The 23,294-nt window shown below is 47.9% G+C and overlaps 14 protein-coding genes across 14 annotated transcripts; 6 read left to right on the forward strand and 8 right to left on the reverse strand.

The window, feature by feature from the left end:
* Positions 1-1,159: 1,159 nt before the first annotated feature.
* ASPWEDRAFT_131077 (ankyrin repeat domain-containing protein) lies at positions 1,160-1,873 on the reverse strand (the record flags this gene model as incomplete). Its single annotated transcript, XM_040829273.1, has 2 exons — positions 1,160-1,606; positions 1,709-1,873. Coding segments are annotated over 2 exons (612 nt in total), but the record flags the coding sequence as incomplete, so codon positions are not given.
* Positions 1,874-3,393: 1,520 nt separating this feature from the next.
* ASPWEDRAFT_170489 (uncharacterized protein) lies at positions 3,394-3,952 on the reverse strand (the record flags this gene model as incomplete). The annotated part of the gene is made up of 2 exons (XM_040830630.1): positions 3,394-3,572; positions 3,625-3,952. The coding sequence occupies 2 exons, from the start codon at positions 3,950-3,952 to the stop codon at positions 3,394-3,396; spliced, it is 507 nt and encodes a 168-aa protein (XP_040690667.1).
* A 541-nt stretch (positions 3,953-4,493) lies between these two features.
* ASPWEDRAFT_170490 (wax synthase family protein) lies at positions 4,494-5,609 on the forward strand (the record flags this gene model as incomplete). The annotated part of the gene is made up of 1 exon (XM_040830631.1): positions 4,494-5,609. The coding sequence occupies one exon, from the start codon at positions 4,494-4,496 to the stop codon at positions 5,607-5,609; it is 1,116 nt and encodes a 371-aa protein (XP_040690668.1).
* A 40-nt stretch (positions 5,610-5,649) lies between these two features.
* Positions 5,650-6,166, reverse strand: ASPWEDRAFT_108990 (uncharacterized protein; the record flags this gene model as incomplete). Its single annotated transcript, XM_040828044.1, has 2 exons — positions 5,650-5,854; positions 5,895-6,166. 2 exons carry the CDS (start codon positions 6,164-6,166, stop codon positions 5,650-5,652), a joined length of 477 nt encoding a protein of 158 aa, XP_040690669.1.
* Positions 6,167-6,617: 451 nt separating this feature from the next.
* ASPWEDRAFT_26422 (uncharacterized protein) lies at positions 6,618-7,388 on the reverse strand (the record flags this gene model as incomplete). The annotated part of the gene is made up of 2 exons (XM_040832850.1): positions 6,618-6,715; positions 6,761-7,388. 2 exons carry the CDS (start codon positions 7,386-7,388, stop codon positions 6,618-6,620), a joined length of 726 nt encoding a protein of 241 aa, XP_040690670.1.
* Positions 7,389-7,690: 302 nt separating this feature from the next.
* On the forward strand, positions 7,691-8,458 carry ASPWEDRAFT_26423 (uncharacterized protein; the record flags this gene model as incomplete). The annotated part of the gene is made up of 1 exon (XM_040832851.1): positions 7,691-8,458. The coding sequence occupies one exon, from the start codon at positions 7,691-7,693 to the stop codon at positions 8,456-8,458; it is 768 nt and encodes a 255-aa protein (XP_040690671.1).
* A 46-nt stretch (positions 8,459-8,504) lies between these two features.
* ASPWEDRAFT_181927 (uncharacterized protein) lies at positions 8,505-9,778 on the reverse strand. Its single transcript, XM_040831891.1, has 6 exons — positions 9,579-9,778; positions 9,452-9,530; positions 9,257-9,400; positions 9,098-9,211; positions 8,856-9,050; positions 8,505-8,807 (listed from the first exon to the last, which is right to left on the reverse strand). The coding sequence occupies exons 1-6, from the start codon at positions 9,735-9,737 to the stop codon at positions 8,512-8,514; spliced, it is 987 nt and encodes a 328-aa protein (XP_040690672.1). The 5' UTR covers positions 9,738-9,778; the 3' UTR covers positions 8,505-8,511.
* A 3,164-nt stretch (positions 9,779-12,942) lies between these two features.
* Positions 12,943-13,593, forward strand: ASPWEDRAFT_26425 (YukJ family protein; the record flags this gene model as incomplete). Its single annotated transcript, XM_040832852.1, has 1 exon — positions 12,943-13,593. One exon carries the CDS (start codon positions 12,943-12,945, stop codon positions 13,591-13,593), a length of 651 nt encoding a protein of 216 aa, XP_040690673.1.
* Positions 13,594-14,044: 451 nt separating this feature from the next.
* ASPWEDRAFT_26426 (YwbE family protein) lies at positions 14,045-14,521 on the reverse strand (the record flags this gene model as incomplete). Its single annotated transcript, XM_040832853.1, has 1 exon — positions 14,045-14,521. The coding sequence occupies one exon, from the start codon at positions 14,519-14,521 to the stop codon at positions 14,045-14,047; it is 477 nt and encodes a 158-aa protein (XP_040690674.1).
* A 728-nt stretch (positions 14,522-15,249) lies between these two features.
* Positions 15,250-16,689, forward strand: ASPWEDRAFT_38639 (ankyrin repeat domain-containing protein). The gene has a single exon (XM_040834923.1). It carries the CDS (start codon positions 15,295-15,297, stop codon positions 16,312-16,314), a length of 1,020 nt encoding a protein of 339 aa, XP_040690675.1. The 5' UTR covers positions 15,250-15,294; the 3' UTR covers positions 16,315-16,689.
* A 270-nt stretch (positions 16,690-16,959) lies between these two features.
* ASPWEDRAFT_38640 (zinc-binding alcohol dehydrogenase family protein) lies at positions 16,960-18,369 on the forward strand. The gene has a single exon (XM_040834924.1). It carries the CDS (start codon positions 16,984-16,986, stop codon positions 18,061-18,063), a length of 1,080 nt encoding a protein of 359 aa, XP_040690676.1. The 5' UTR covers positions 16,960-16,983; the 3' UTR covers positions 18,064-18,369.
* On the reverse strand, positions 18,123-19,454 carry ASPWEDRAFT_26429 (acyl-CoA desaturase; the record flags this gene model as incomplete). The annotated part of the gene is made up of 2 exons (XM_040832854.1): positions 18,123-19,135; positions 19,187-19,454. The coding sequence occupies 2 exons, from the start codon at positions 19,452-19,454 to the stop codon at positions 18,123-18,125; spliced, it is 1,281 nt and encodes a 426-aa protein (XP_040690677.1).
* Positions 19,455-21,087: 1,633 nt separating this feature from the next.
* On the forward strand, positions 21,088-21,560 carry ASPWEDRAFT_181934 (putative lipase/esterase; the record flags this gene model as incomplete). Its single annotated transcript, XM_040831892.1, has 2 exons — positions 21,088-21,468; positions 21,528-21,560. 2 exons carry the CDS (start codon positions 21,088-21,090, stop codon positions 21,558-21,560), a joined length of 414 nt encoding a protein of 137 aa, XP_040690678.1.
* Positions 21,561-21,646: 86 nt separating this feature from the next.
* Positions 21,647-23,225, reverse strand: ASPWEDRAFT_38642 (uncharacterized protein). Its single transcript, XM_040834925.1, has 7 exons — positions 23,053-23,225; positions 22,938-23,003; positions 22,775-22,879; positions 22,638-22,728; positions 22,495-22,591; positions 22,174-22,445; positions 21,647-22,127 (listed from the first exon to the last, which is right to left on the reverse strand). The coding sequence occupies exons 1-7, from the start codon at positions 23,167-23,169 to the stop codon at positions 21,793-21,795; spliced, it is 1,083 nt and encodes a 360-aa protein (XP_040690679.1). The 5' UTR covers positions 23,170-23,225; the 3' UTR covers positions 21,647-21,792.
* Between the last annotated feature and the right edge of the window lie 69 nt (positions 23,226-23,294).

Raw genomic sequence — 23,294 nt, forward strand, 5'->3', positions numbered from 1 at the left:
ACTGCATCAAGTCCTTTTCTCTCCCGGTTGTTCCCTGGGGCTCAATGCGTGCCTTTTCCATTCTCTCCTTGAGTATATCGAGTTTGTAACACACATTCTTCCTGGCTTCCGACATGACCTTTTCAGGACCTTTTTCGTAAATGAGATCTTCGACTTTTTCTTCTTTGAAGTGGAAGTCGATCTTGTCTCCGTTGGTGTAAAAGTCGATGATTGTTCCATCTAGACCAAGGAATTCGTCCACATCCTGAGGCGGTCTCGGCAGCACGGGCGGATTGTCATTATCTCGATTGTCGACATCTTCGCCCAAGACCGGTGGAGGGTTGTGCAGCAGCTCCGTGACGAGCGAGTCCATTGTGCCGTGATGACTCTTATCTTTGGCGACGCGGAGGGCGTTCCGGATCTTGTCCCCATGGAGGTGGCCTCCTTTGGATAGAATCCACCATACAGGGATTGCCTGGGACCTATAGACAGCCCAGTCCAGCGCCGTCCATTTGGCCGAATTTCCGTTTGAAGGTTCGCCCCATGTTTCCAGCATGTGCTTCAATGCGTGTTCGTGTCCGGGTATCTCGGATTCGGCGGCGAGTTCCAGCAGCTGCTCGGCATCCTTTGGTGAAGATCTGAGAAAACCGGGCCCAGGTCTTGCCAGGCAGTCGAAAATGACCTGTTGCACGACTCGATAGTCTCTGTCGATTGCCACTTGGAGACATGTTCTTTTGTTGTCGTTTTGTTTCAATATCAATTTGACGACTTCTTGGTGCGACTCAATGGCAACTCGACTAAGCAACCGTTCCACCACATCAGCGCGTCCTTTTTCTGATGCCAGATGAAGTGCCGTGTTTCCACTATCGTCGGTCCCGGTAATATCTGGGTTATTTCTCAAAAGGAACTCCACCACTTTGAAATAACCCTTGGCAGAGGCGAAATGTAACAGAGACCACCCCTCATTGTCATTCTTTGTCTTTTTGATCAGCTGCTCTTCCAAAGTCGGTTTGAAATGGTCCATTTTCGCAGCATCAGCGCCGTGTCTCAACAGCAACTCAACGACTTCAATGTGTCCATTAGATGCCGCATCGTAAAGACCTTTAGGCTGGCTCGAAGATGCATTATCAACCTTGGCGCCCCTGCTCAAAAGCAGCTCGACAACACTGGTATGGCCGAATTCAGCGGCAAGCTTAAGGGGAGTTGCTCCATCATCATTGAGCCTGTCAACACTTGCGCCATTCTCTATAAGGAGGAAAGCGACCTCACTGTGGCCTCCCAGAGCAGCAGCGTGAAGGGCAGTTAATCCCTTCTCGGATCCTTTTTTCACACTGGCGCCTTTGACTAGAAGCAACTTGGTGACTTCGATGTTGCCTGTCAGAGAGGCCAGGTGAAGCGCAGTCACTCCCACTTTTGTTTCGGTTTTCACACTGGCGCCCTTTTCCAAAAGCAGCGTGGTCACTTCCAGGTTGCCAGCACGAGAGGCATAGTGGAGCGGAGTCCATCCATCCTCGTCGACCTTTTTCAAACTTGCTTTTTTGTCGAGAAGCAACGACACAGTCTCGGCATGCTCGTTCCATGCGGCGATATGGAGAGCCGTACAGTGAGTGGCGTCCGGTGTATCAATCTTTGCGCGATTCTCCAACAGCAACGAGACCATTCGCCGGTTGCCCCTTCGAGCCCAGTGGTGTAGTGAAGTCGACTGGCTCGCTTTTGACTGCACATTAACATTTGCCCCTTTGCGTATGAGCAATTCGGCGACTTCAACGTGCTGGTTTGCCGATGCAAATAGAAGAGGCGTCCGTCCATCGTTCTCTGCAGACTCAATCTTCCCGCCAGCCTTGATGAGGAAATCACAGACTGACTGGTGCCCGAACTGTGCAGCCACGTTTAACGGTGATTCCCTGTCGTTTGTTTTGATTTCGATGTTTGCATGCTGCTTGACAAGCCTCTCGACAATCCTCAAGTGGCCACACAAACAGGCCATGTGAAGTGCGGTCAGGTTGTAATTAGCCGTCCCTGCATTGACCCGCGCCTTATGTCTCAGGATCTCATCCACAGCCTGTATATCATCTGAAAAAGCAGCAAGCACGAGCGGCGTGACTCCCGTCGACGCGCCCGCCGCGTTTGGGAAAACATAATCAAATCGAATCTCGACGGCACCTGCTTGTTGCAGCAGATCCCTCAATCGGTGCACATTTCCATTTTCAATCGCCTTAGGCAGTTCTGTGCCCAGGTATCCCTCTGGTGGCTGTCCATTTTTGCTGATTTCACTCACACGTGGCCGGGCGCTGTCATCTGTCATGATGAAAAAGCGGGATTAAGCTGTTTACTTGGCGAGGCTTGGGAGAAAAGTTTTTTCTTATAAATACGGTGGTTGCAGATCACTGGCACTAAGAGTCGTTCAGTTTGGAAAATGCGCCAAAAACGATAGGCTAGAAGTTGTCCGAGGGATTTGATACCTTTTGGAAAAAGTAAACATGGCTGCGTTGCTATTGGTCAGTCGCCTGTCATGTCCTAAACATGTGGGTCTTGTGTCAAGTGGATGCTTGGCCTGAATCGATGGAATGGAAGCTGGATTGTGCCGCGGGCATGTTCAATAGACTCTCTTCTACTTTTTGGCATTTAGCAGCTTGACAGGTGCGTTGAGCATTCTGCCATTGGGTTGAGAATCCCAACTTCCAGCCTGACTGAGCTGAGAGATCTCCACCATGCACGGTCCAAAGACCCATATTTCACGCCATAGAAGCCAATCATGTTATGAACAGTTTTCAGCTGAGGTTTGACACCTGTTCTCGAAAGCTGGACATGTGTACGAAATGCCGAATACAAATGATATTCTTGCTCAATTGTTGTTCGATTTATGCGAATAATCTTATTCAGAAGGATATATTATTATGGATCTTTGTTGATAGCTGCTACCACCCCTCTTCTGAAATAGACTTCGGAACAACCAAATTTATATTTTTGCGCTGTTTACCTGACCGCCATATCAAATCGTCCATTGTTAACAATGTCAGTCTAACCATTTGAGTAATGATTTTGAGAAGAATCATCATAATAATCACCTTTTGAATTGGTTGGGATATATACTACTATCATATAAAAATATCCATTGGTGCAATGTTTTAATATTGGGGCTGGGACGTTTAAAAAAGAGAAATACAATGGCCAGTAATTAGCTGGATCTATCAAGTAGTAATAGTACGTTGCTAATTAAGTATATTAGAACATTTGTACTCGCTAATATATGGGGCTACAATTGCAATGGCGAAGTATAGTATGATAAAACTTTCAAATTAAACAATGCAAATATACAGTATATACATTCAATATCACAGATAGCATCTTTCTAATAATGAGTCTCCAACACAAACTTCAAGCCATACACATGTCTGCTATACACGGGATCATCTATTTCTTCTGGATCTCACCCCAGATTTTGCGCATCTTCTCGTACTCATTCTTGTTCAGGTTGTTGTACAGCAGACAATCAGAGCCGCAAGGAGTAGGTCTGGGACCACCGGAAGCATCGCCATCGATAACAGTTGCCAGGTTCATGCAGCTCGCAGGAAGACCTTGAGCCCGGACACCTGGAGAATGTCAGTTATAATTCATATTGTATCTGTTGGTTGATTCTCTTACCGTGGTTCTCAACAGGTCCCTTGACATTGATCTTGACCGACTCCTTGGACAAGTCGTTGGCGCAACGGTCAAACTCCTGCTGGGGGACTCCGGGGGGAGCCTTGAAGTCGCCTCGGATCTCGAGGAGCTCGCCTCTTCGCTCTTTGTTGCCGAAGTGGGCGCCGACGATGGCACCGCCGAAGGAGGCACCGGCGGAACCGACAGCAGCGCCGATTTGAAGGGCGGCGTCGATGGCAGGGACAATAGCGACTTGGGGGCACTGGCACTGCTGGGCGACCAGGTAGGCGGCGACAGTAGCGCCAATTGCCTTGAGGGGGAAGGAGACCATTTTGATGTTGGAAGATGAAGTGGAAGATGAATGGAAGTCTGAGTAAGATGAGATGGATGTAGATTGTCTGAGCTGAGCTGTTGTGATGATGAGAATGGATTCAGAAGTGCGAAGATGGACCAATTTATATCCATTCGAGTTCTAATATAAATAGACGATTCTGCCTCAAACGGATGTGTATAGTTGGGCGTCATGGTGGATTGTTGGGAATGAGCCTCGCCAAGAAGTTGTATATCCCGCAAAACGAGAAGGATTCGTGAAGAAACGGGGCACTAGCAATCCCCGCATTGACGTTGATCGGGGTCTGGAATACTATGGTGATGTATTTGGTCTTGCATAGCCCCTGGCCGACCAACGGTGCTAGTATTGGGGGCCATATAAACACGAGTTTCCCTCCACAACTTGCCGTTTTTTGGTGGGTCGAATCCTTCGAAAGAATTAATGCGGTATTTTCAGTCTTGCAGGCGTGTTGGTGTTTCTGATGATATACTGAGTTGTATGGTCCTGAAGCCTTTGATGAAACCAAATCGACAGAATCACTATGGATCTCGCAGCATTGACGCCCCTCCTTTACTATGCCGTCGCAAGCATGCTGACCATGGCATCGCTGACACGGCATAGAGCAATCAGAATACTATCTTTAGGTCCAATCTGGCTGTTTACTGTTCTATCCTTGACTTCATGCCACAAATTACCCGGACTGCTCGGGGCGAATACCACCTTTGCCAGTTTGGTCGTCAGTTACTTTCCTTATTCGATCAAGATCCTCGCCATTGAACGGCATTCTGTGACCCCGGAAACATCAAAGAATCCTTCGGCCTTTATCGACTGCTATAGGATATGGAATAATCCTCGGCAGCTGCCACTGCGACCTTCCCGTTTGGACAAGTCAACAGGATGCAGTGGCAAATCACGGGCTATCTTTGCATTGTCCAAGACAATCAAAGCAATGGTTCTTTGGTTCCTAAATAGTTTCACCTTTCAACAGATCCTCGTCTGGTCATTTGGAAATATCATGGCAGCCGACTTTTCTCCGGCAATGGAAAGCCCATTCCAGCTCCTCTCCGTCCATCAAATCCGCATCCGAGCCATCATGTCCGTGCAGTGGATATGGAGCGCTTACTTCTTTCTCGAATTCTACAATTCCCTCATGGCAATCATCTTCGTAGCCATCTTGGCCCTCGACCAACCCCAAGACTGGCCTCCTCTGTTTGGCAGCCCACTCGAAGCATGCAGCGTCCGTGGGTTTTGGGGTCGGTTCTGGCACCGTCTTACATTACCCACCTACATCTGTTTCGCATTTCCCATCTCTCGGGGTTTGCTGGGTATACCGCCAAGGTCGCGGATGGAGAAGACCATAATCCCCCTGATTATATTCAGCATGTCGGGCCTGTCACATTGTCTGGTGGGATGGGCGTTGGGAGAGTCAGCCTTGGCTAGGGATTTCCTGTTTTTCGAACTGAACTTTCTTGCTGCCGCCATTGAGACGGCGATCTCCAAGACCGATATGCCCGAGACATTGAAGGGGCTGTTTTTACTGCCCAGATGGATCCGTGTGGTTGTGGGGATGGGCTGGGTTTATGGATTCTTCTTTTGTATCGCCCCGATGTGGATGTATCCTAAAGTTTATTCTGCGTTGGTGGGTCTGATTCCATGATTCATGGTTTATTGTACATAGTTATACAGTTAACAATATCTCAAAATAACATAGCAATATCTCTCAGCCGTGATGGATTCTGCAAGATAATGAAAAACCACCCCAGAAATGGCACGTAGCCCCGAACAAACCCGATAATCTCGTTCCGGTGCAGATATTCCTGTCCATCTGGATACAACATCGTATCATCAACGAGATTATTATCCCCCTTAGTCAAAATAAATTGCCTACACATATTAGCAAAGCTCACCATAAGCAAGAGAAACATACTCCGTATCCTGATACAAAACCCGAACAACTCTATGCACCATCGGGTACGACCGACCAGACGGCCAACAAACCGGCAGATCGCCAATTGCCACATTTCCATCATGATTCGACATGAATAGAATATCGCCCGGTCGGAACGCAGGAGCCATCGACTCAGTGATGACAACCATGGCGGGGTAAGGCGTATTCGTCCAGAGCGTGAGAGCCTTCCATGTCATGAAACAGACCGAGATGATCTGGCAGAATACGAGGGTGTTGTTTAACAGTGATCGACATTGTAGATGCATTGTGAAGGTGATTTTGTATGATGTAGGATAGTTTGGTCATATGTTGTTTTAAGAGAAGCTGTTGGAAGTGCTGGGATCGGCGTTGAGGCTTTGCTGCTGATCTCTGGGGCTGCCAAGGAGGTGTTGTGTAGAGTTTGTGCCGTGCGATGGACCATGGAAATGTTCAGCGGAAGTCTGTTACAAGGAAATGCTTCTCTACAGCCTCAGTAAAGTCAAAATGAATTTATATTTAGCATCGTCACTTATGAATCGATAGACTTTCTCTATATACTACTATGTGAGGTGATATAATTGAGATGGGAATTAAAGTTTAGATCTTCAGTATCTGCCAAGATGCATTCCAACCAATGACTTCTCGTATATTTCCAACTAACCATGATGCACACAGGGTCAGATTCCTTCAGGGGCCATGATGATCCCTAATCTATACTAATAAACAGCCCTCCGCCACTCAAGCACCGCCGCCCCCAACAGCGCCAAGTGCCCCAGTTCTCTTCATCAGTTTCATATCGGAAATATATGGCACAGGCGGCGCCATGCTGTCCAGAGCTGGGCAGGTTAGCCGAATTCCCTCAATGACTCAGTCTGGCTTACCTTCTCTCTTTGCCTTTCTGCTCTCGGCTGTGTCGTGCCATATTCGCAGAACCCACATGGCAACCAGTGCGTCTCTCATTTCCTGTTCCATCGACACCAAGATGGATAGCTTCTGCTGGTCGCCTTTTTTATCTTCCAGGGCTATTTGTTTTCCGTCCGCATCTGTCCATTTATACTGACTGCCCGGCCATTTTGGCTTGACGGTAAAGAGAAGTTGTGGGCGGTCGTCGAATAATGGTTTGTCTGATGCCGTCTTCTTCGCGCTTAGTAGTGCCTTGAACTCTGTTTTCTGCAATCGGGATTTGGCTGTCTCAAAGACGATATTACCAAGTGTCTCGGATGAGACTGATGTAATGTAGTAAGCGGGGGTGTCGTTTCGATATTGTGCGTCTGGCGGGTGTGCGAGGTAGAATATGTGTTGGTTGTGCTCTTCCTTTTCAATATTGTCTATCCGCTCGAATATCACAGATGACCCTTTTTGCGGAATAGCTGTTACATCTCTGTTTATCTGGTATAATGGTGTGGACGCGTTCTCGTTGACTATAGATTGTCCCGCCAGAACGAGAACAGCCGGGTCTATCATCTCTGAAGAGAACCCCTTCCCCGAATCTGTGTAGAGAGATGACATCTTGTCAGATGGTGATGTCGAATTAGTGTAGAGCGTTGGTGTTGGGGATGTAAGCATTATATGTCGGCAAATGACGTCGTCCAAGATATCGCGTGGCTGTGCCGATGAGGGGTTTGATCCCGCCAAGACCGGGCCATCAGTATACGAGGGTTGGTGTTTCGGACGCAGTGAAGATCATTTATTATTTATGCCGTGTGAGGGTCATGGCTGTGTTTTCATATTAACCGGAGGACGTGAAGACTCCTGTTGTCCCTCTGGTCGAATTGCCTACATACTATCTATCCATTACTGAAAGCATCACTATGGATAATCCAAATCCACCACTCTACACTGAACACCACAGCGAACCACCACCAAACTACATCACAAACTCGTCCAGCGCATCCTCTCATCCCCCATTCCCATCTACCCTAAATGTCTACGGCGCATGGTCACAATGGAAATCCATCAACCTCTGCGGCGCAACTTCTAACGACCGACTGTGTCTTCTCGAGATGCACACTGGGTACACTTCCAAGGGACCACTCGGGGCTCGGCCAGCCATGCTTTTACACAGTGGAATGAGTACCAAAGATCCGATTATCGTTGCTGTTGGTGAAGAGTCACATGGTGTCAATGCGTTTAATTTAAATAGCGTTATCAAGTTGCCTGCGCTTGAGGGTGATGGGAAAGATGGTCGTATGGATACGGAGATTATGCGTGCTGGGACTTCTGCAGCCCATGATGTGACATTCTACTTTAGCATTGAGGTTGGGGAGAAGAGGATACGCGAGGAGTTTGAGTGGAGGAAGTTTAAAAAGGGATTCACGCTTGTTCGTCCGCACAGGGGTGGATCGAGCAGCAGTACAGATGATGGCGAGACTGTTGCTTTGGTCACATGGAGGACATCACTGACTAGTTTAACACACGCATTCTCGCTCGAGCTGATGGGTAGTGGAGAGTCAGGGATACTGGGAGAACGATGGACTCTGATGGTCATCATTACTTCGCTAAGGTTATACGCACTGCACATCAAAGGCAGAACACGCAAGACTATTGTTGGCATGGGCGAAAGAACTTCCAGCAAGTAATATAATAGTGTAAATAATGCATATTCATATACTTAATCTATCATATCTCGCACTTAATGACCAACCAGCGCCTGGTTGGCAGGACCATATCTGTTCCCTTGCGGCTTCGCAGCATCAATAATCCTGCGCATATCCTGCTTCTCCTCCTCGGTTAATTCAACCTCCCGAGACGCCCAGTTCTGCTCGAGACGGTGCGCCTTGGTCGTGCCAGGAATGGCAATCATCCCTTGAGCAGCAACCCACGCGAGCGCGATCTGGCTGATTGTGCAACCTTTCTTCGAAGCAAGCTTCTTGATTTCTTCGACGATAGCGCGGTTCTTGTAGAAGTTTTCCCCTTGGAATTTGGGGACTGAAGTACGTTAGCAATCGTTAACGGGCTTTTTATAGAAACACTCACCCGTTCGCCGGAAATCATCCGGTGCAAAGTCATCGGGGGTTTGGTATGGGAAGTCATCGACCAGCCAGCCGTGGCCGAGGGGACTGTAGGCGACGTATGCCACGCCCAGCTCTTTGCACGTATCAATGAGACTGTCTGTCTCGTGGAGAGTCTCAAAGGCAGAGTACTCGGCCTGGACGGCGTCGATTTTGGCAACTATGGAAGTTAGCATTGAATTAGCAGAAAGGCAAGTGAGGACGAACTGGAATTGGCGGTGCGAAGAGTCTTAGCCGAGCACTCGGACAGACCGATGTACTTGGTCTTTCCTGCCTTGCGGATCTCATCGAGAGCGGGGATAGACTCGGTTAGAGGGGTGTCTGTAATAGTCAGTATGTGGGTTTAAATGCTGGTCTTGGACATACTAGGGTCAATGCGGTGCAGATAGTAGAGGTCAGGAGTGAAGCCGAGTCTCTCAATAGTACCATCAATGTACTTTTTGATATGTTCAGCGGAGTTGGTGACGGAGGAGCTGCCCTCCATACAACTGAAACCACATTTCGAAGCAACTGTCGGACATATTAGCTTGAAGCCTGTCAATAATAGTCTGTCCAACTCACTAAAAACCTTGTCGCGAACGTTGTGCTTTCTGATAAAGTCTCCGAGAAGCTTCTCATTCACACCCGCTTGATAGACGACCTGCATCTCTTAGACAATTTATTCGATAGAATAGATTATAAGACCTACCGCAGTATCCCAGAATGTGCATCCCAGTTCAATCGCCTTCAAGAGCACTGGTTCGGCCTGTTCCAGGCTCAGGTTGCTGCCCAAGCCAAAGCTGAGACCCATTGCACCGAAGCCCGGTGATGGGACTTGGATGTCACCAAAGGGGAGTGTCTTGACCATTTTGTCTTGAATATGTTTCTTTAGAACGTATGTAGTTGAGCTTGAATGTAGTAATTGCAAGTGCTACGAAAGGGTGGCAGGTGTAGGCTTATATATAATTCCCCTCATTTGAGACCGTTGATTATGTCCGTTTTAAATCCGTCAAAATGAAGTCATACAAAGCTTCATTTGTTTAGCCGACGATTTGCCAATGACAGTGGCGAATATGCTTTCCACACAGTTCTTCAACCAGTCCCACACGGAGATAATGCACCGCGATGACAAGAGTGGGTCTCAGCCATGACCGGGCAGCCAATCATATTGGATATATGGAACGTTTCACTCCACTTTGACCAATCATGTCACTCGGCATTCAACTGATTACCCTCGATTACGCCACATGTCTCCGGCTATATCCATGTCGAATAATTAGAACCATTAACTGGGCTTGAGATGTTTGATAGTTAATGTTCATTTCAGTTGTTATGATAAAGAATAAAAGAGTCATGTATCGATTCTGGTAGGCAATTTGATTATCCAGGGCCAGAAGACCCCCAACTAAAACATAGCAACAAGACAATCTGTAATGCAAGACAAATATATATGGTTTCCAGGTTTATAAATGAAACACATCGAAAAAGAATAAAAGTATCAAGTACCAGAATAGATCAACTATTCATGGCATGAACCAAACAGGGGAATGTCCAGATAGTCTGGGATATCACGGATACCGCAGGCATCTGGACAACCCCGAAGAAAGAAACATCTCAGATCCAAGAACTCCAAAACCAAGTAAAGATAGTGCAATTAAGCAGGAGTCAGATCCATCGCGTCAAACAATGAGCGGTTGTTGATGACAACACGGCCAGAGTCGTTGCCACGCAGAGTGTAGCGGTTGTCATCGGTGGCGTGCTCAATGGCATAAGGGCCGTGACGGGTGATGGCTCCGTTGTGATTTCGGGACATGAGGTAGACTCTGTCTGCCTGGGAGTAACTGGATGTCTATGTGTTTGTCAGTTAAGCGTTTATATCGAATCGCGTGGGCTGTTTGCTTACCGAGGAGACGGACATGGATCGACCTGTAGGAGCAGGAGGACCGTAGCTGGATTGTCTGTGAATTCAAAGTTAGACTGTGATCTGGATGGAATTGACAAGATAGAAATCGTACCTGATGGGATACATTGCGATTGATTTCTCAGGATTGCTTGTTGTGATGGAGAAAAGAAGAATCCCCAAGTCGAGAAAAGAGCAGCTTATATACTGTTCGATTCAGGCACAACACCGCTAAATGCAAAGCTGAAGACAAAGCTGAACACGGTATACAAGGCTACCGCCAGGCAGCCAATCAGCGCCCCGCATGGAGCACCCCAGTCGGGCACAAACTCAGCCCGGCGCCACACCGCCAGGTCAGATCTCCGCCGGTTGTTTGCCCCTGATGCGGTCTGGGGCCGTCCAGATCTCGACACATTGCAGCCATCGTGGGTGGTATGCGTTGTTGTTTCGCGTGATTCACCAGCGTTGATCCTCCTGTTTTACATTCGCTTCACTTCGGGGGAATTGGCCATGATGAGTCATGACAACTCAGAGAATAAATCGCATTAGGCGCATTATGTAAAGCCTAGATCTGTGATTCATTCCTGTTGTGGAATAGCGCTGCCAATCATACCAAAAAGCTGTCAGGAACAACAAACAGGTGGAAGAATCAGGGCCCAATATGAAAACACGACATTGGGGGCGTAAAAACCCCTATTGCGTGTTACGCCTTGCCGATTATCAATAACTCGTTATTATTAGTGATAAAGCAGCCTACGAGACGAGAGAAACGCAGGATTATCCAAACAAATGCAACCTCAGTAATCAACGTGGCCTTGCAATGTCAATTTGTATTAGCAATTGGGTTCTGTTTCTGTTTCCTGCTTCTTTACTCATCCTTGTCGTGGCAGTCGCTGTTCAGCCTTAATCCAGCCTTGCTTCGGGATTATTCGTGCCTTGGGGTTCTTGAAATCGGTCCGATACACTCGGAGATTAAATCCTAAGGCTGAATGATTACTCAAATGTCAAGATGGCTTTGAAACGCCAAAGACAAGTGCAATTTCTCGACCAATATTCATTTTAAGCATCTACCTATCGTTCCAACCCACCTACTATCTCTCACAGCGAGTTAACGGAAGGAGTGGGATTCGGAGGCACTGAGCCACCTTGGCTGGGTAGAGCACCCCATAACCACAGCAATAGACAAGGAAGAGTCTGTTGATTATCAGCAATTGAATCCGGTCTCCATCAGTGGGAATTGAGGCAACAAGATATCATGCCACGAGCCGTCACGGCTCAGCTCTGGCTTAGCATAAACCCGATCGGGTTTAAAGTTTTTCCAAGCAGCTGAAGTATAGTGTGTTTTGGCTTCGGAAATTTTCTGCTGCTGCTTTATGTGTGATTCTTGAAATCAAAAGTTGCTTTTGCATATACACATGCACAACTGAAGAGTACTTGCGCATTTAAAGCACACTCTCGGGGATTACTGGTTTAGGATTAGCGCTTCCATGACGTAGGTGTTGATCAGGTACCCCTCGATGACGGAGAAACGTTCTCCCGAAGGAACAACGGCAGAGTCAGTGTTTGTACGTCAACTGCCATTCCTTTGGATGTATTTAAGCCAGCAATTACGCTGTCTTTGAACAATTATACCTGGTTCATCAGTTTGACTGATATTGTCCGAGAGTCTGCAATCTCACGTCAATGTGCCTTGTAGCTCATATCAGGTGTTACCCCTCCGCTAGTGTCTCATACACCGCTCATTCCTGTTCTGCCGTGATGCCCCCGCCTTGTCAGTTTATTTTTGTAGAAACACCCTATCACAAGTCTGATGCTGTATTCTGTCTTGTACTTGTATTTCAATTTTATCTGCTGTACCGGGTAGTAGATCCCTCTTGGGTCCTATGAGCAGGAAATACAGCTCAATTCGAATCTGGAGCTGTATGTTCAGCATGGTAGATAATGATGATCTCTATCGCAGACTACGTACAGGTACCCACCGTACCCACCACGCCAACCAATCCCACACCGTCTACGGCTATCAGCCCATTGTTGATCGGTGATCGCGTTATGCCACATGTTAAGATTCAGCTCTTGAATCGTCCCTCATAAATACCCTCTATCCTCCCGTTGCACTCAATTGCTCCAATCCTACATACACTCAATCATACCAATTGCTCTCCCAACTATCACAATGTCCATCCCTCACTATGGCGTCTGGGTAGCCTATCCCACCCACTTCATCGCCCAATCTGCTCGCCAGGACCCTAAATCCCCCCATGTCTATCTCAAATTCGACCACAGCAAGGAAAACGAAGCCGCCATCAACGTCAAGTCTCTCGACCGCGATGGCCGTCTAGCTTTTTGGTTCCGTCGGGACTTTGACCACCCCATCACACAACATCTCGAGCAACTCAACCACGGCTTCCACCCTATCCAATCCCACCGCCGCGGCCCAGTCCATGGCATCGATTATCTCCGCACCGACGGCCTATTCAACCCCGAATCAGCCAAACTTCTCCCCCACGACATCCCCGGCGCACACAACGATGTCCTCGATAACCTCGAGCCAATCCTCAACGATGCGATCCACCAGCGGGCAACGGCGTATATCTTTGGCTCGTCCTATGGAACCGGTATCCACGATATCCACATGAACCAGGGCAGTTTCCCGCAGTTTGATAACGGGGTATACCAAGATGGAGCGCTCTTTTTCCGCTTCCCCGATGGACACTGGGAGGCGGTGTTTATGGCTTTTGCGTCGCAGAGACTTCCTACAAATGAGGAAACGGGAGAGTTTGTGCATGGTTCGAAGACTTTGGCGCAGATTCTGGGAGATGATTAGTGAATTTATCCATGAATATATTGGACATATCTTGGATGCATTTGTTATATATGCATTGATAAGAATCACGCTAGACATAGATTACATGAGTATAAATATCACGATTCAAACATCAACCAGATCATCATCTTTGCTTCATTTAACTTGAATAGGAGCAACGAAGTTATAGACTCTATCCCCAGCTATGCAGGCGATTTTACTGGTCGATATGGTATGGCAGAGGGTCATCAACTGGTGTTTCAGAAACGGACCTCGATAAGTATCGTCTCATATCCTGTGCGATCATTCAGATGGTATAGATCCAGTCGCTGGCGACAGGATGCAGCAGATGTGAGCGATCGAAAAGTCAGACGCATATGAGACAAACTGCGAGACCAGCGACTAGTCCCATCCGACAGCATCGAAGCTGACACCCAACGTTTCTTTCAAGGCAAATAGGAATGAATTCCTATCAATCACCAAAATGGCCTGCCACATGGTGTGCGACAGCTGCTTCATCGCCATTAAACTCGCCACAGACTGGACATGTCACTGCTGCACTTGATTGAGTGCTGACTTGCTCCTCTTCACCTCCAACAGGCCCGGTCTTGCCCCTTCCACCTCTCCCATTCTGTCGTTGCTTCCCACGCGTCATATACGCGTCCAGCCCGATATGCTGGGAAGGAAGCCCTGGCTCAGCAGTCGTGCGGGCAGCAGGCACAGCCGCAGCTGTATTCGTCACAGAGCCGGCATTCCCACTCGCCATGGACTGAACTCTACCGACGCGGCCATCAGTGAGACGGACTTTGATGCCGCGGGGGTGGTTTCCTCGCGTTAGGACGGTGGCTATGGTCCCCGCGACAGTGCGGCCAGTCGGTTGATCGGCTTTTAGAACGATGTTGACGGGTGCGCCGACGATGACTTGATTTGTGGTCGGTACGCGAGGCATTTTGATATGGATTGCATAGCAGGCACTCGCTATGATGTGAAATGTTGGTTGGCCGTGTGGTGGGGTGGAATAAAGATGGATTGTCATTGGCTCAGCCTATCAGCTCACGTGATACGTGCAGTGATGGATGTCTATAAAAGAGAAATCATGAAAGAATGGCCTAAGGAAAAGAGCATCCGGAACTGAGAAGAAATGCAAATCAAATGGCAGGAATATGATTTGATTTTGTACTAGAAACTATGCCATCGTACTCATAGCCCATCTACTTATATATTGTATCTGTCACCTTGGTCTTGACACAATCAACTCTTTTCTTAAACAGTATTATCTATGAACTTGCCGGAACTTCCCGTGAACATCACATGTAAATTCAATCTGAGCCTTCCAACCCATCAGATATACTGTGTATGTGGTAACTGCTTCGGCAAAGCTCTTTTTACATTCCCTTTGTTCAGCTGGATCTAAGATGTCATCACCGGTGGGCCCATTGAGCCAATAATATCTTTTATACAACGCCAGCATCTCGCTTAACATACCTTTTATAGTTAGACTTCGATGACTGCGGACGAACCAGACTTTGCATGTTGACTGTGCCATACTAATTAGCACTATCAACTGATGATTGGATAGTTCTTTCAGCTCCGTGGCTGAGCTATCTTCAGCCGCACTGTTGATCACTTGTTCAGCTGGAGATTGTTTGATTTAAATCATCGTGGCTCGCAATTCCATCTCTTATTTTCATTTTATTTTCAAACCACACAACACACAACACCATGTCGCTCCACGAATCAACACCGGGCTTTTCCAACCACTCGATTCTGCTGGCCGTAGCAAAGGATCGTCCTGTTAACCAGCTCGAACTGCTGCTTGATCACGATGCCGAGTTGAACATCAACGACATCAAAGACGAACAAAACAGGGACCTACTCTACTACGCGGCCCTGGGCAACTCGGAGGAAAATGTCCGATATCTGTTAGAACGCGGCATGAAGCCCGCTGCCCAACCCACAGACCAACCATCTGTATCGCCCCTGTTTCCCGCCGTTAACTCGGGCAACGCAGCCATCGTCAACCTCTTGCTGGACCACGGCGCCAATCCCGAGATTCGCGCCGCTGACACCGAGGACGACGAATATACTCGGGAAGTTGAAACTCCCCTCGCTGTTGCAGTGAAAGCCGAGCACTATGACCTCATGGAGCTGCTGTTCAAGCGTGGCGTCGACCCCCATAAGGAGATCAACGCAACCAGCCTCGCCCTCTGCTGGGCCGCTTATAACTGCAACATCGCCCTCGTCACCCGCTTTCTCGACATGGGCTTCGACGTGAACAGCACCGCGCCTATTGTGTGGTACATCCGCTCCAGCGTGCTCTCCATCGCAGTGAACCGTGGCGCCAAAACAAAATCGGCCGATGCCGAGGCCCTCATCAAGCTCCTCCTCGAGAGAGGCGCCGATGTCAACTCCCCCACGGGCTATAACGAAATGGCACCGCTGGCATATGCTACAGATTCGCACTGGGAAGCAGCCGCCAAAATATTGTTGGAGAACGGTGCGAACCCTAAGCAGATGGACGGTGATGGAATGACGGCCTTTTGGCGAGCAGCCGAGCAAAATCAGGTTGGGATTATGAAGCTTTTCTTGGATCATGCGGTCAAGGAGGAATGGAAGGGTGACTATACACGTGCTGCGGTCTCGGGAGCAGAGCTGTACGAGGCCCATGATGTGTTGAAGCTGTTGAAGGAGCATCTCGAGCGCTATCCGATCCAGCACTCTGAATGCTGCGGATGCGAATAAACATTGTATGAGATAATATGAATTAATTGATTTCCACCCTTACATTAATCACTTGTCACACGTCCAAGACCTCTGATGCTGCAAGCAACATGAGCAGCGCACTAGATGGTATCAACCGTCACAAAGCATACCCCAAAGATCAACTACATTCGCAAGCTGTCAAGCAATGCTCCCAAGGCCCCATGGAGACGGGGGTTTCAGGTCTAGACCTGGGCCAGATCATATTTGATTTTGTCAATAGCGTATTGCAATGACAATAGCCACTGGCAGCGGTAATGCATCTCATTTTGAGGATACAATAACCTAGGCTCAACGGAGATAGACTTGCATGCACTGGGATTATTATAGAGCTTTTCGGATGGGTTCTGGGGTAGGGTGGTGAGTTTTCCGGCATCTGCTTTCTCATCAGCTAGAGGTTGTCATTTCTCGCTATGGCGGATGCTTTTAGTAATTCATTATCTTTTTACGATATTCTCTCTCCGAAAACCAAGGGTAGTAGTATAATATTATCATGGTATATGGATTTACCCCATATTTAAGAGTATAAGGGTCGATGACGCAATCCGCCGGATATGGATCGCATGTGACGATGTCGAGGTCCTCAACCACAAACTAAATCTGTCCAACTTCCTTCACCATATTTCTATCATAGCATCAAGTATAGCCAATATGCCCGTCCCCGAAAAATTCCCAGCGGCGGTGGTTCCTAAACCACGCGCACAGAATATCATCTCTGAACGTACATTGCAGCCTCTCAAACCAGGAGAAGTGGCCATTAAAATCACCGCGACGGCCATCAACCCAGTCGACTGGAAGATGCGCGACTACGATGCATTTATCAGCGAGTATCCTGCCGTCCTTGGTTCTGATGCTGCGGGAGTAATCGTCGATACTGCGCCTGACGTATCGAGTCATGATGTTGGTGATCGCGTCTTCTTCCAGGGGATCGTCGGCAACTACGACTCTTCTACTTTCCAGCAGTATTGCAAGATGCCAGCTGTGTTGGTGTCGAAAACACCGAATTGCATCACCGACGAGCAGGCCGCGGGTGTTAGTCTCGCGACAGTGGCTGCGGTTACGGCATTCTACGACAAGCAAGGACACGGAATGATCCCACCGTGGGAACCACAAGGTCATCAAGTCGGCAACGGCAAAGCGATCGTCATCATCGGCGGTGGCTCGTCTGTTGGACAATATGCGATCCAGCTGGCCAGACTGTCCGGATTCTCCAGGATCATCACCAACGCAAGTCCCGCCAACCACGCGTTTCTCGAACGACTCGGCGCACACGTTGTTCTTCATCGCGCGCATTGTACCGCAGCGGATTTCAACGCAGCTATCTCCGGACTTCCATTGGAAATGGTGTTTGATGCCATTTCGATCAAGTCGACGCAGGTGCTGAGTGTGCAGATCATCCAATGCAAGCGTACTGCCGGCGACGTGGTGACGGTGCATGTTGTCAATCCAGAGACCGTTGATCCTGACGCTGCAGCGTTGAGTCGATCGACAGAGCAAATGGTTGAGATCAAACAGGTGCTGGGGCTTGGTAGTTCTCCAGAGCTGCGCTATCTCAGTGAGCCTATGGTGAAGCATCTTGGTGGTGAAGATGGGTGTATCGCTAGGCGTCTTTTCATTCCAAACAGAGTGCGTGTGATTCCTGGGGGACTGAGATCGGTTGAAGCAGCACTTGCGAGTAACAAAAATGGTGTTTCGGGTGAAAAGATTGTATTTAAGCCTTGTGAAGAGTAATTAAATACATGCCGAATTACTCTCGATCAATCTCATAAAATGTTCAGTTAATACATCCACTACTTCCAAATCTCCACCTCTCCTCCTCCTCGAAGAGCAGCTACTCGCATCGTGGCAATCATATTCCTCGCCGCATTGGAATGGTCATACACGCCCCCATTAAACGCAGATGTTGCATCCTTGCCTATGAAAGATCGAATAATAGCCTCACCCCCTGGATGGTCTTCTATAAACCTATCCACACCATGAATTACCCCTTCAACAGCCACCAATGCCTTGCCCTTCCTGACTTCCTCCTGGAACTCCATCCACTCCATGACAGGCAGGCGATCGATAGACGGTCCCCAATCCAACTGAGCTCGTCTTTGCTCTATTTTCTTGCTATCTTGCTGAAGCCGTCCTTTGTCAATCACGCTTTGTCGGAAGCGTTTCAGATTCTGTGCTAGACCTAGCTGGGCAAAGGCCCAGATGAGCCACTTTGTCCAGTCAGGCTGATGCCAGTCAACGCCATTCCGGTAGTCAGACGGGAATTCATGGTGAAAATTATGATACCCCTCTCCAAGGGTGACGATAGCAGTGATGAAGGAATCCCGCGGAGAAAGCCGATCATCGAACGGCTGTTCACCGAGATAATGGCCCAGTGAGTTAATGCAGAACGTAGCCTGCTGGCCGAGAAACGTCCGCACGATACCCGTATAAACAAACCCACCATACCAATCTCCCCAGAATATCCCAGCAACGAGACTTGGGAAGATCCAGGCCATGAACGGCCCGGCGAAGAGGTAGTTGTTATGCTGCCAGACCACGATAGGATCGTTCTTCAAGTCGGATATATCCACCCGGTTGTTCTTCTTGGGTTGTTTCAGGATAATCCAGAGGATATGGGCGTGTGCGATACTCTTTTGGACGTTGTATGGGTCTCGGTCTGTGTCTGTATACCGATGATGGGCGCGGTGCTCGCGAGCCCAGAACTTGATGGATCCTTCGATTGCACCTGCGCCAAAGGCTGCGAAGATCAATCTCAGCAGTGTTGAGCCGGTGTATGCTCTGTGAGCCCATAGACGGTGGTATCCTGGAGTTGTTAGTTTGGGGCGAACTCCTTTTGATATACCAATCTACTTACCACCCGTGATGGAGCTAACAGTAGCAAGATAGTAGAACACAGACCATAGGAGGGTTTGTCGATAAAGAGGAGTCCAGGGCATTTGGATAAGACCCAGGAGTGGGATGATGACCACTAAGGTCATGTTGAGCCAGTCGATTCGGCGATGCAGGTTTCTCCAGGTAATTGGTTCATTTAGTGAGTGAGGCATTATTCCTTGGTCTTTCGATTCAGTCCCATGCTGGGAGGCTGAAGGGTGAGATGTGGGAATGGTAGTCATAGTAGCCATGATGATAGTCGTTATTCCTAGTCAATCTAAAGCAGTGCTGAATTCATGAAGTGCCGGAATCGAGCAGTATTTATACCAATCCCTGTGTCTGTCCGGCCTACAAGTCATAAGATGGGCATAGTGCCCACAGTCAAGTCACGTGAAGTTATTAAAGTTGCTGTACACCTTTATATTACAAATCTTAGCCTTGTCCACGAGGTGGTGTTTTTCTTACAGGTCACTAATCAACCCTGAGCCAATGAATACGCCATAGTTGTGGAAGGATTATTCGTTGGGGACACAATGCTACAATCAAGGGGCTCCCAGGAATGCAAGGTGTCATATGCTTCATGCAGGTCGATCAGTTTGGCGATGCATATTTTATGCGGTGTTATAATTCTACTTAGCAAGGCGCGCAGTCACAGATTTTTCATTGGAGTACTGTCAAATCAAAAGCATGAGGCAGATTGACATGCCATGCAAGATGTCATATTAAAGTCCAGTGTTACAATAAATCAGAGGCGTGTCTGTGTAATATGAGTACCTATCTGTGCGACAATAACGTTGGGATCTGAAGAATTGTCGGGATTGGAACCCAACGTATAATTACCTGTCACTTACCACTGAAGATATCTATGTCCTACAGAAGGCAACCAAATCTATAGCCATACAACCTGTATTTCCAAGGCTGATGACGATGATGATGGAACACACCAATGTCGTATAAGATACAGCTGCCTGAGGTATCACGGATTTATTCGAAAGAGGGTGATGCCCTCACCCCCTCTTAGGATTAGAATAGGCTTAGCTTAGAGGTTTATCTATGTAGGTTATATCCCATATTAAATTCTGTTGTCTGTCAAGAAGAATCTAAGTTTTTATATATAATACTCTACAAAATATACTGTAACAATGGTCATATAATTCCATAAAACAGTAAGAATTACCTCGAGGCCATAACTGATTCTTAGATTAAGATGTTGTTGTCCATACCGGCAATATCTAAACATAAGTAATTTACACTCACCGTGAAATGATATGATAGTGGCTTAGCATAGCTACTGTTATATGACTCACAGGGCCAAGTAGCAGGGATTATCACTCCTCTCAAAGATCCTGTATTAATATTTATACATAACACCCAATCCCTTCACTAAGCCTCTTTCAATATATTGAAATTCAAATAATATGTTCCTGAAAATGTTAACAAAACGAATCCTCTTCAACCACAAGCTCAAAGCCAATCTCCCAGACCTAAACGCACTTTTCCAGGCGCATCTCAAGAGCCCCCACAGCCCAGGATGTAATTCTTCCTGGTCTTATACATGAAGAGCATACACCCATGGGCCCTGATAAAAACACCCTTATCATCTATATTTTCCACAAAAGCACCACTGAAGACGACAGCAAACCTACCACCCACAACAGTATAGGAATCTACACCATCCACGGCGGCGGGATGATGGTCAGCAATCACTTCACCAACATTGCGTGGGCCATGAAATGCGTTCACTAGTTTGGCGCTGTCTGCATATCTATCAAGTATCATATTAGCCCAGAGCACCCTGATCCTGCACCTATGGAAGATTTGTATGCGGGGTTAATCTAGATACAGGATTACGCGGAGGAACTAGGGATAGACCTAACTCAAATTATGCTCCATGGCGCATCTGCTGGTGATGGACTATGTCTTGGTGTGAGCTTGTTGTACCGCGATCGAAACCAACCACCGCCTCTATTTGCCCTGGTTCTGTTTGCGCCTATGGTAGATGATGTCAACGATTCCGGTTCTGCGCATGCGTTTTCCGGTGTGGGTGTCTGGGACCGGGCGGTGAACGGTCAGGGGTGGGATGCTCTATTGGGGAGTCGCAGAGGGACAGATGATGTCAGTATATACGCAGCACCGATTCGAGCGACGGATTTCTCAGGCCTCCCGACGATGTATGTCGATGTTGGATCTACGGAGACGTTTCGGGATGAGAATGTGCTTCTTGTGCAGAAGGTGTGGCGGGATGGAGTCCAGTGTGAACTGCATGTATGGCCGGGTGCATATCATGGGTTCTATGAGTTGTGGCCGGAGGCTGAGCTGAGCAGGAAAGCTACGAAGACGCGGTTGGGTTGGTTTAGACGGTTGATCGTCTCACAATAGAATAGGTTAATAGATTACAGTCTCAATAACTGAGTTTGAACTATTGATTGAATATACTTAAGGTGCTTTAAACAAAAGTACATCTCATAAGTGCCGGGATCGACACTGCTAAGGATGAGCTTGGCATTTAGACCTCAAAATGAGTGCAGATCCGCATTTCTATCATATAATAAAGAATGAATTCGTGGAAGACAACAAACGGAAAAGAAATCAGAAACTATTTCCACCCATGGACTCAGGCGCACTGCTATGGTTCTCCCCTTTCGCCTTGATGACAATTCGCTCCTGGCTTTCGTTGCGCGTTTCCTGTAGAATGGTCGTGCCCATACCGAGACTGCCTTTCTTGCGGCTACCACGGTCGTTTCCATCTTTCATATTGTCCATCGGGTAGAATCCGGGTGGTACACCGCTGGAGCCATAGTTACGGCTGGCTGATGAGCCGAATTGACGAAAGCAGGGCAAAACACGGAGTGAAGATAGCGAGCCTGCGACGAGGCCAAGGTTGAATTCGATTGCCATCCAGTATAGCGAGGATGTTGAGTCGACTGTTCTGTCAGTAGACAATAATGATATGGTATCAGAAGAACATACAAGTAGTATCTGTCGCACCATGCAACAGATATCCCAACGTACTGAACCGCACAATGGGCGAGATACAGGCAATAATACCAGTGCTGAAGACAAACATCAACGCGACGATCTTTCGTGTTGGCATCTGCAGACCACACAGAACCGGCATTGGGATGAGTAGGATGATGATGTCGGTTACGAAGATCAACACTGCCTGGTACAGTGTGACCTGGTATAGTTGGAATGTAGTAAGGCATTTGGCAGTAGCCGCGATAGCTAAGTCATATGCGCCCCTATTACCGGTTAAGTAAGGGTTTCATGTTGAGTATGGTGAGGGTGTACCTTGCTGGTGAGCATCGGAAGGCCAAAACCAATGATCCAGATACGGTAAAGCAGACTTGAAATATCATCACGCCGAGTGTCAATCGGTTGACCCATGCTAATTTAGTTAGTGACCATTGAGAAAAGGATAGAAGGTGATTTACAAATGGGAAACACCCGACGTAAAAACAGCAACAGGCTTATTTTGACGGCCATCGAGACGTACAGATAATAGCATGTTGCCACATAGTATAACTTCCAACATCAGTATATAAATAAAAAGACAATATTACGATAATACCTTCATCCATAGCCCAAGTTCGCTCATTGAGAGAGTTTCCTGATGCCGCCCACTTCCAGAGTGAACAACGGCAATACCCAAGCCATTAAAGACCTGAGTGAGGACCTAGCAAATTGTAGCCAGTAAATTGATGTCCTTTGCCTCATAACAGCTGCCCACATACCAGCGCAAATATGACAGCCCAGTCGTCCAGTCCAAACTTCTTCAGAACCACCGCTCTTGCATAGAGCTAATCTAGAGTTAAAGTGGATTTCGCATTATAACATTGAGAAACTCACTCTAAGTCCACAGACAATCAAGGACAGACCTGCCATGGCAATAATCAGGCCATAAGTCAGCGAAACCAAATGCTGCTCATCTGGCGCCAGGCCGCGTGCCACTATTCGCGACAGCATCTCGGCACAGTGCAGTGAAGCAATTTGAATCGCTCAACGGTCGAGGGCCACATCGCTATTTGTGCCCCTGCAGCGGCTGGTAAACCGTCCAAGCTTCCATTATACCTGTCAAATTCCATTTCACT

Source organism: Aspergillus wentii (genome assembly GCF_001890725.1).
Source record: "Aspergillus wentii DTO 134E9 unplaced genomic scaffold ASPWEscaffold_3, whole genome shotgun sequence".
NCBI lineage: Eukaryota > Fungi > Ascomycota > Eurotiomycetes > Eurotiales > Aspergillaceae > Aspergillus > Aspergillus wentii.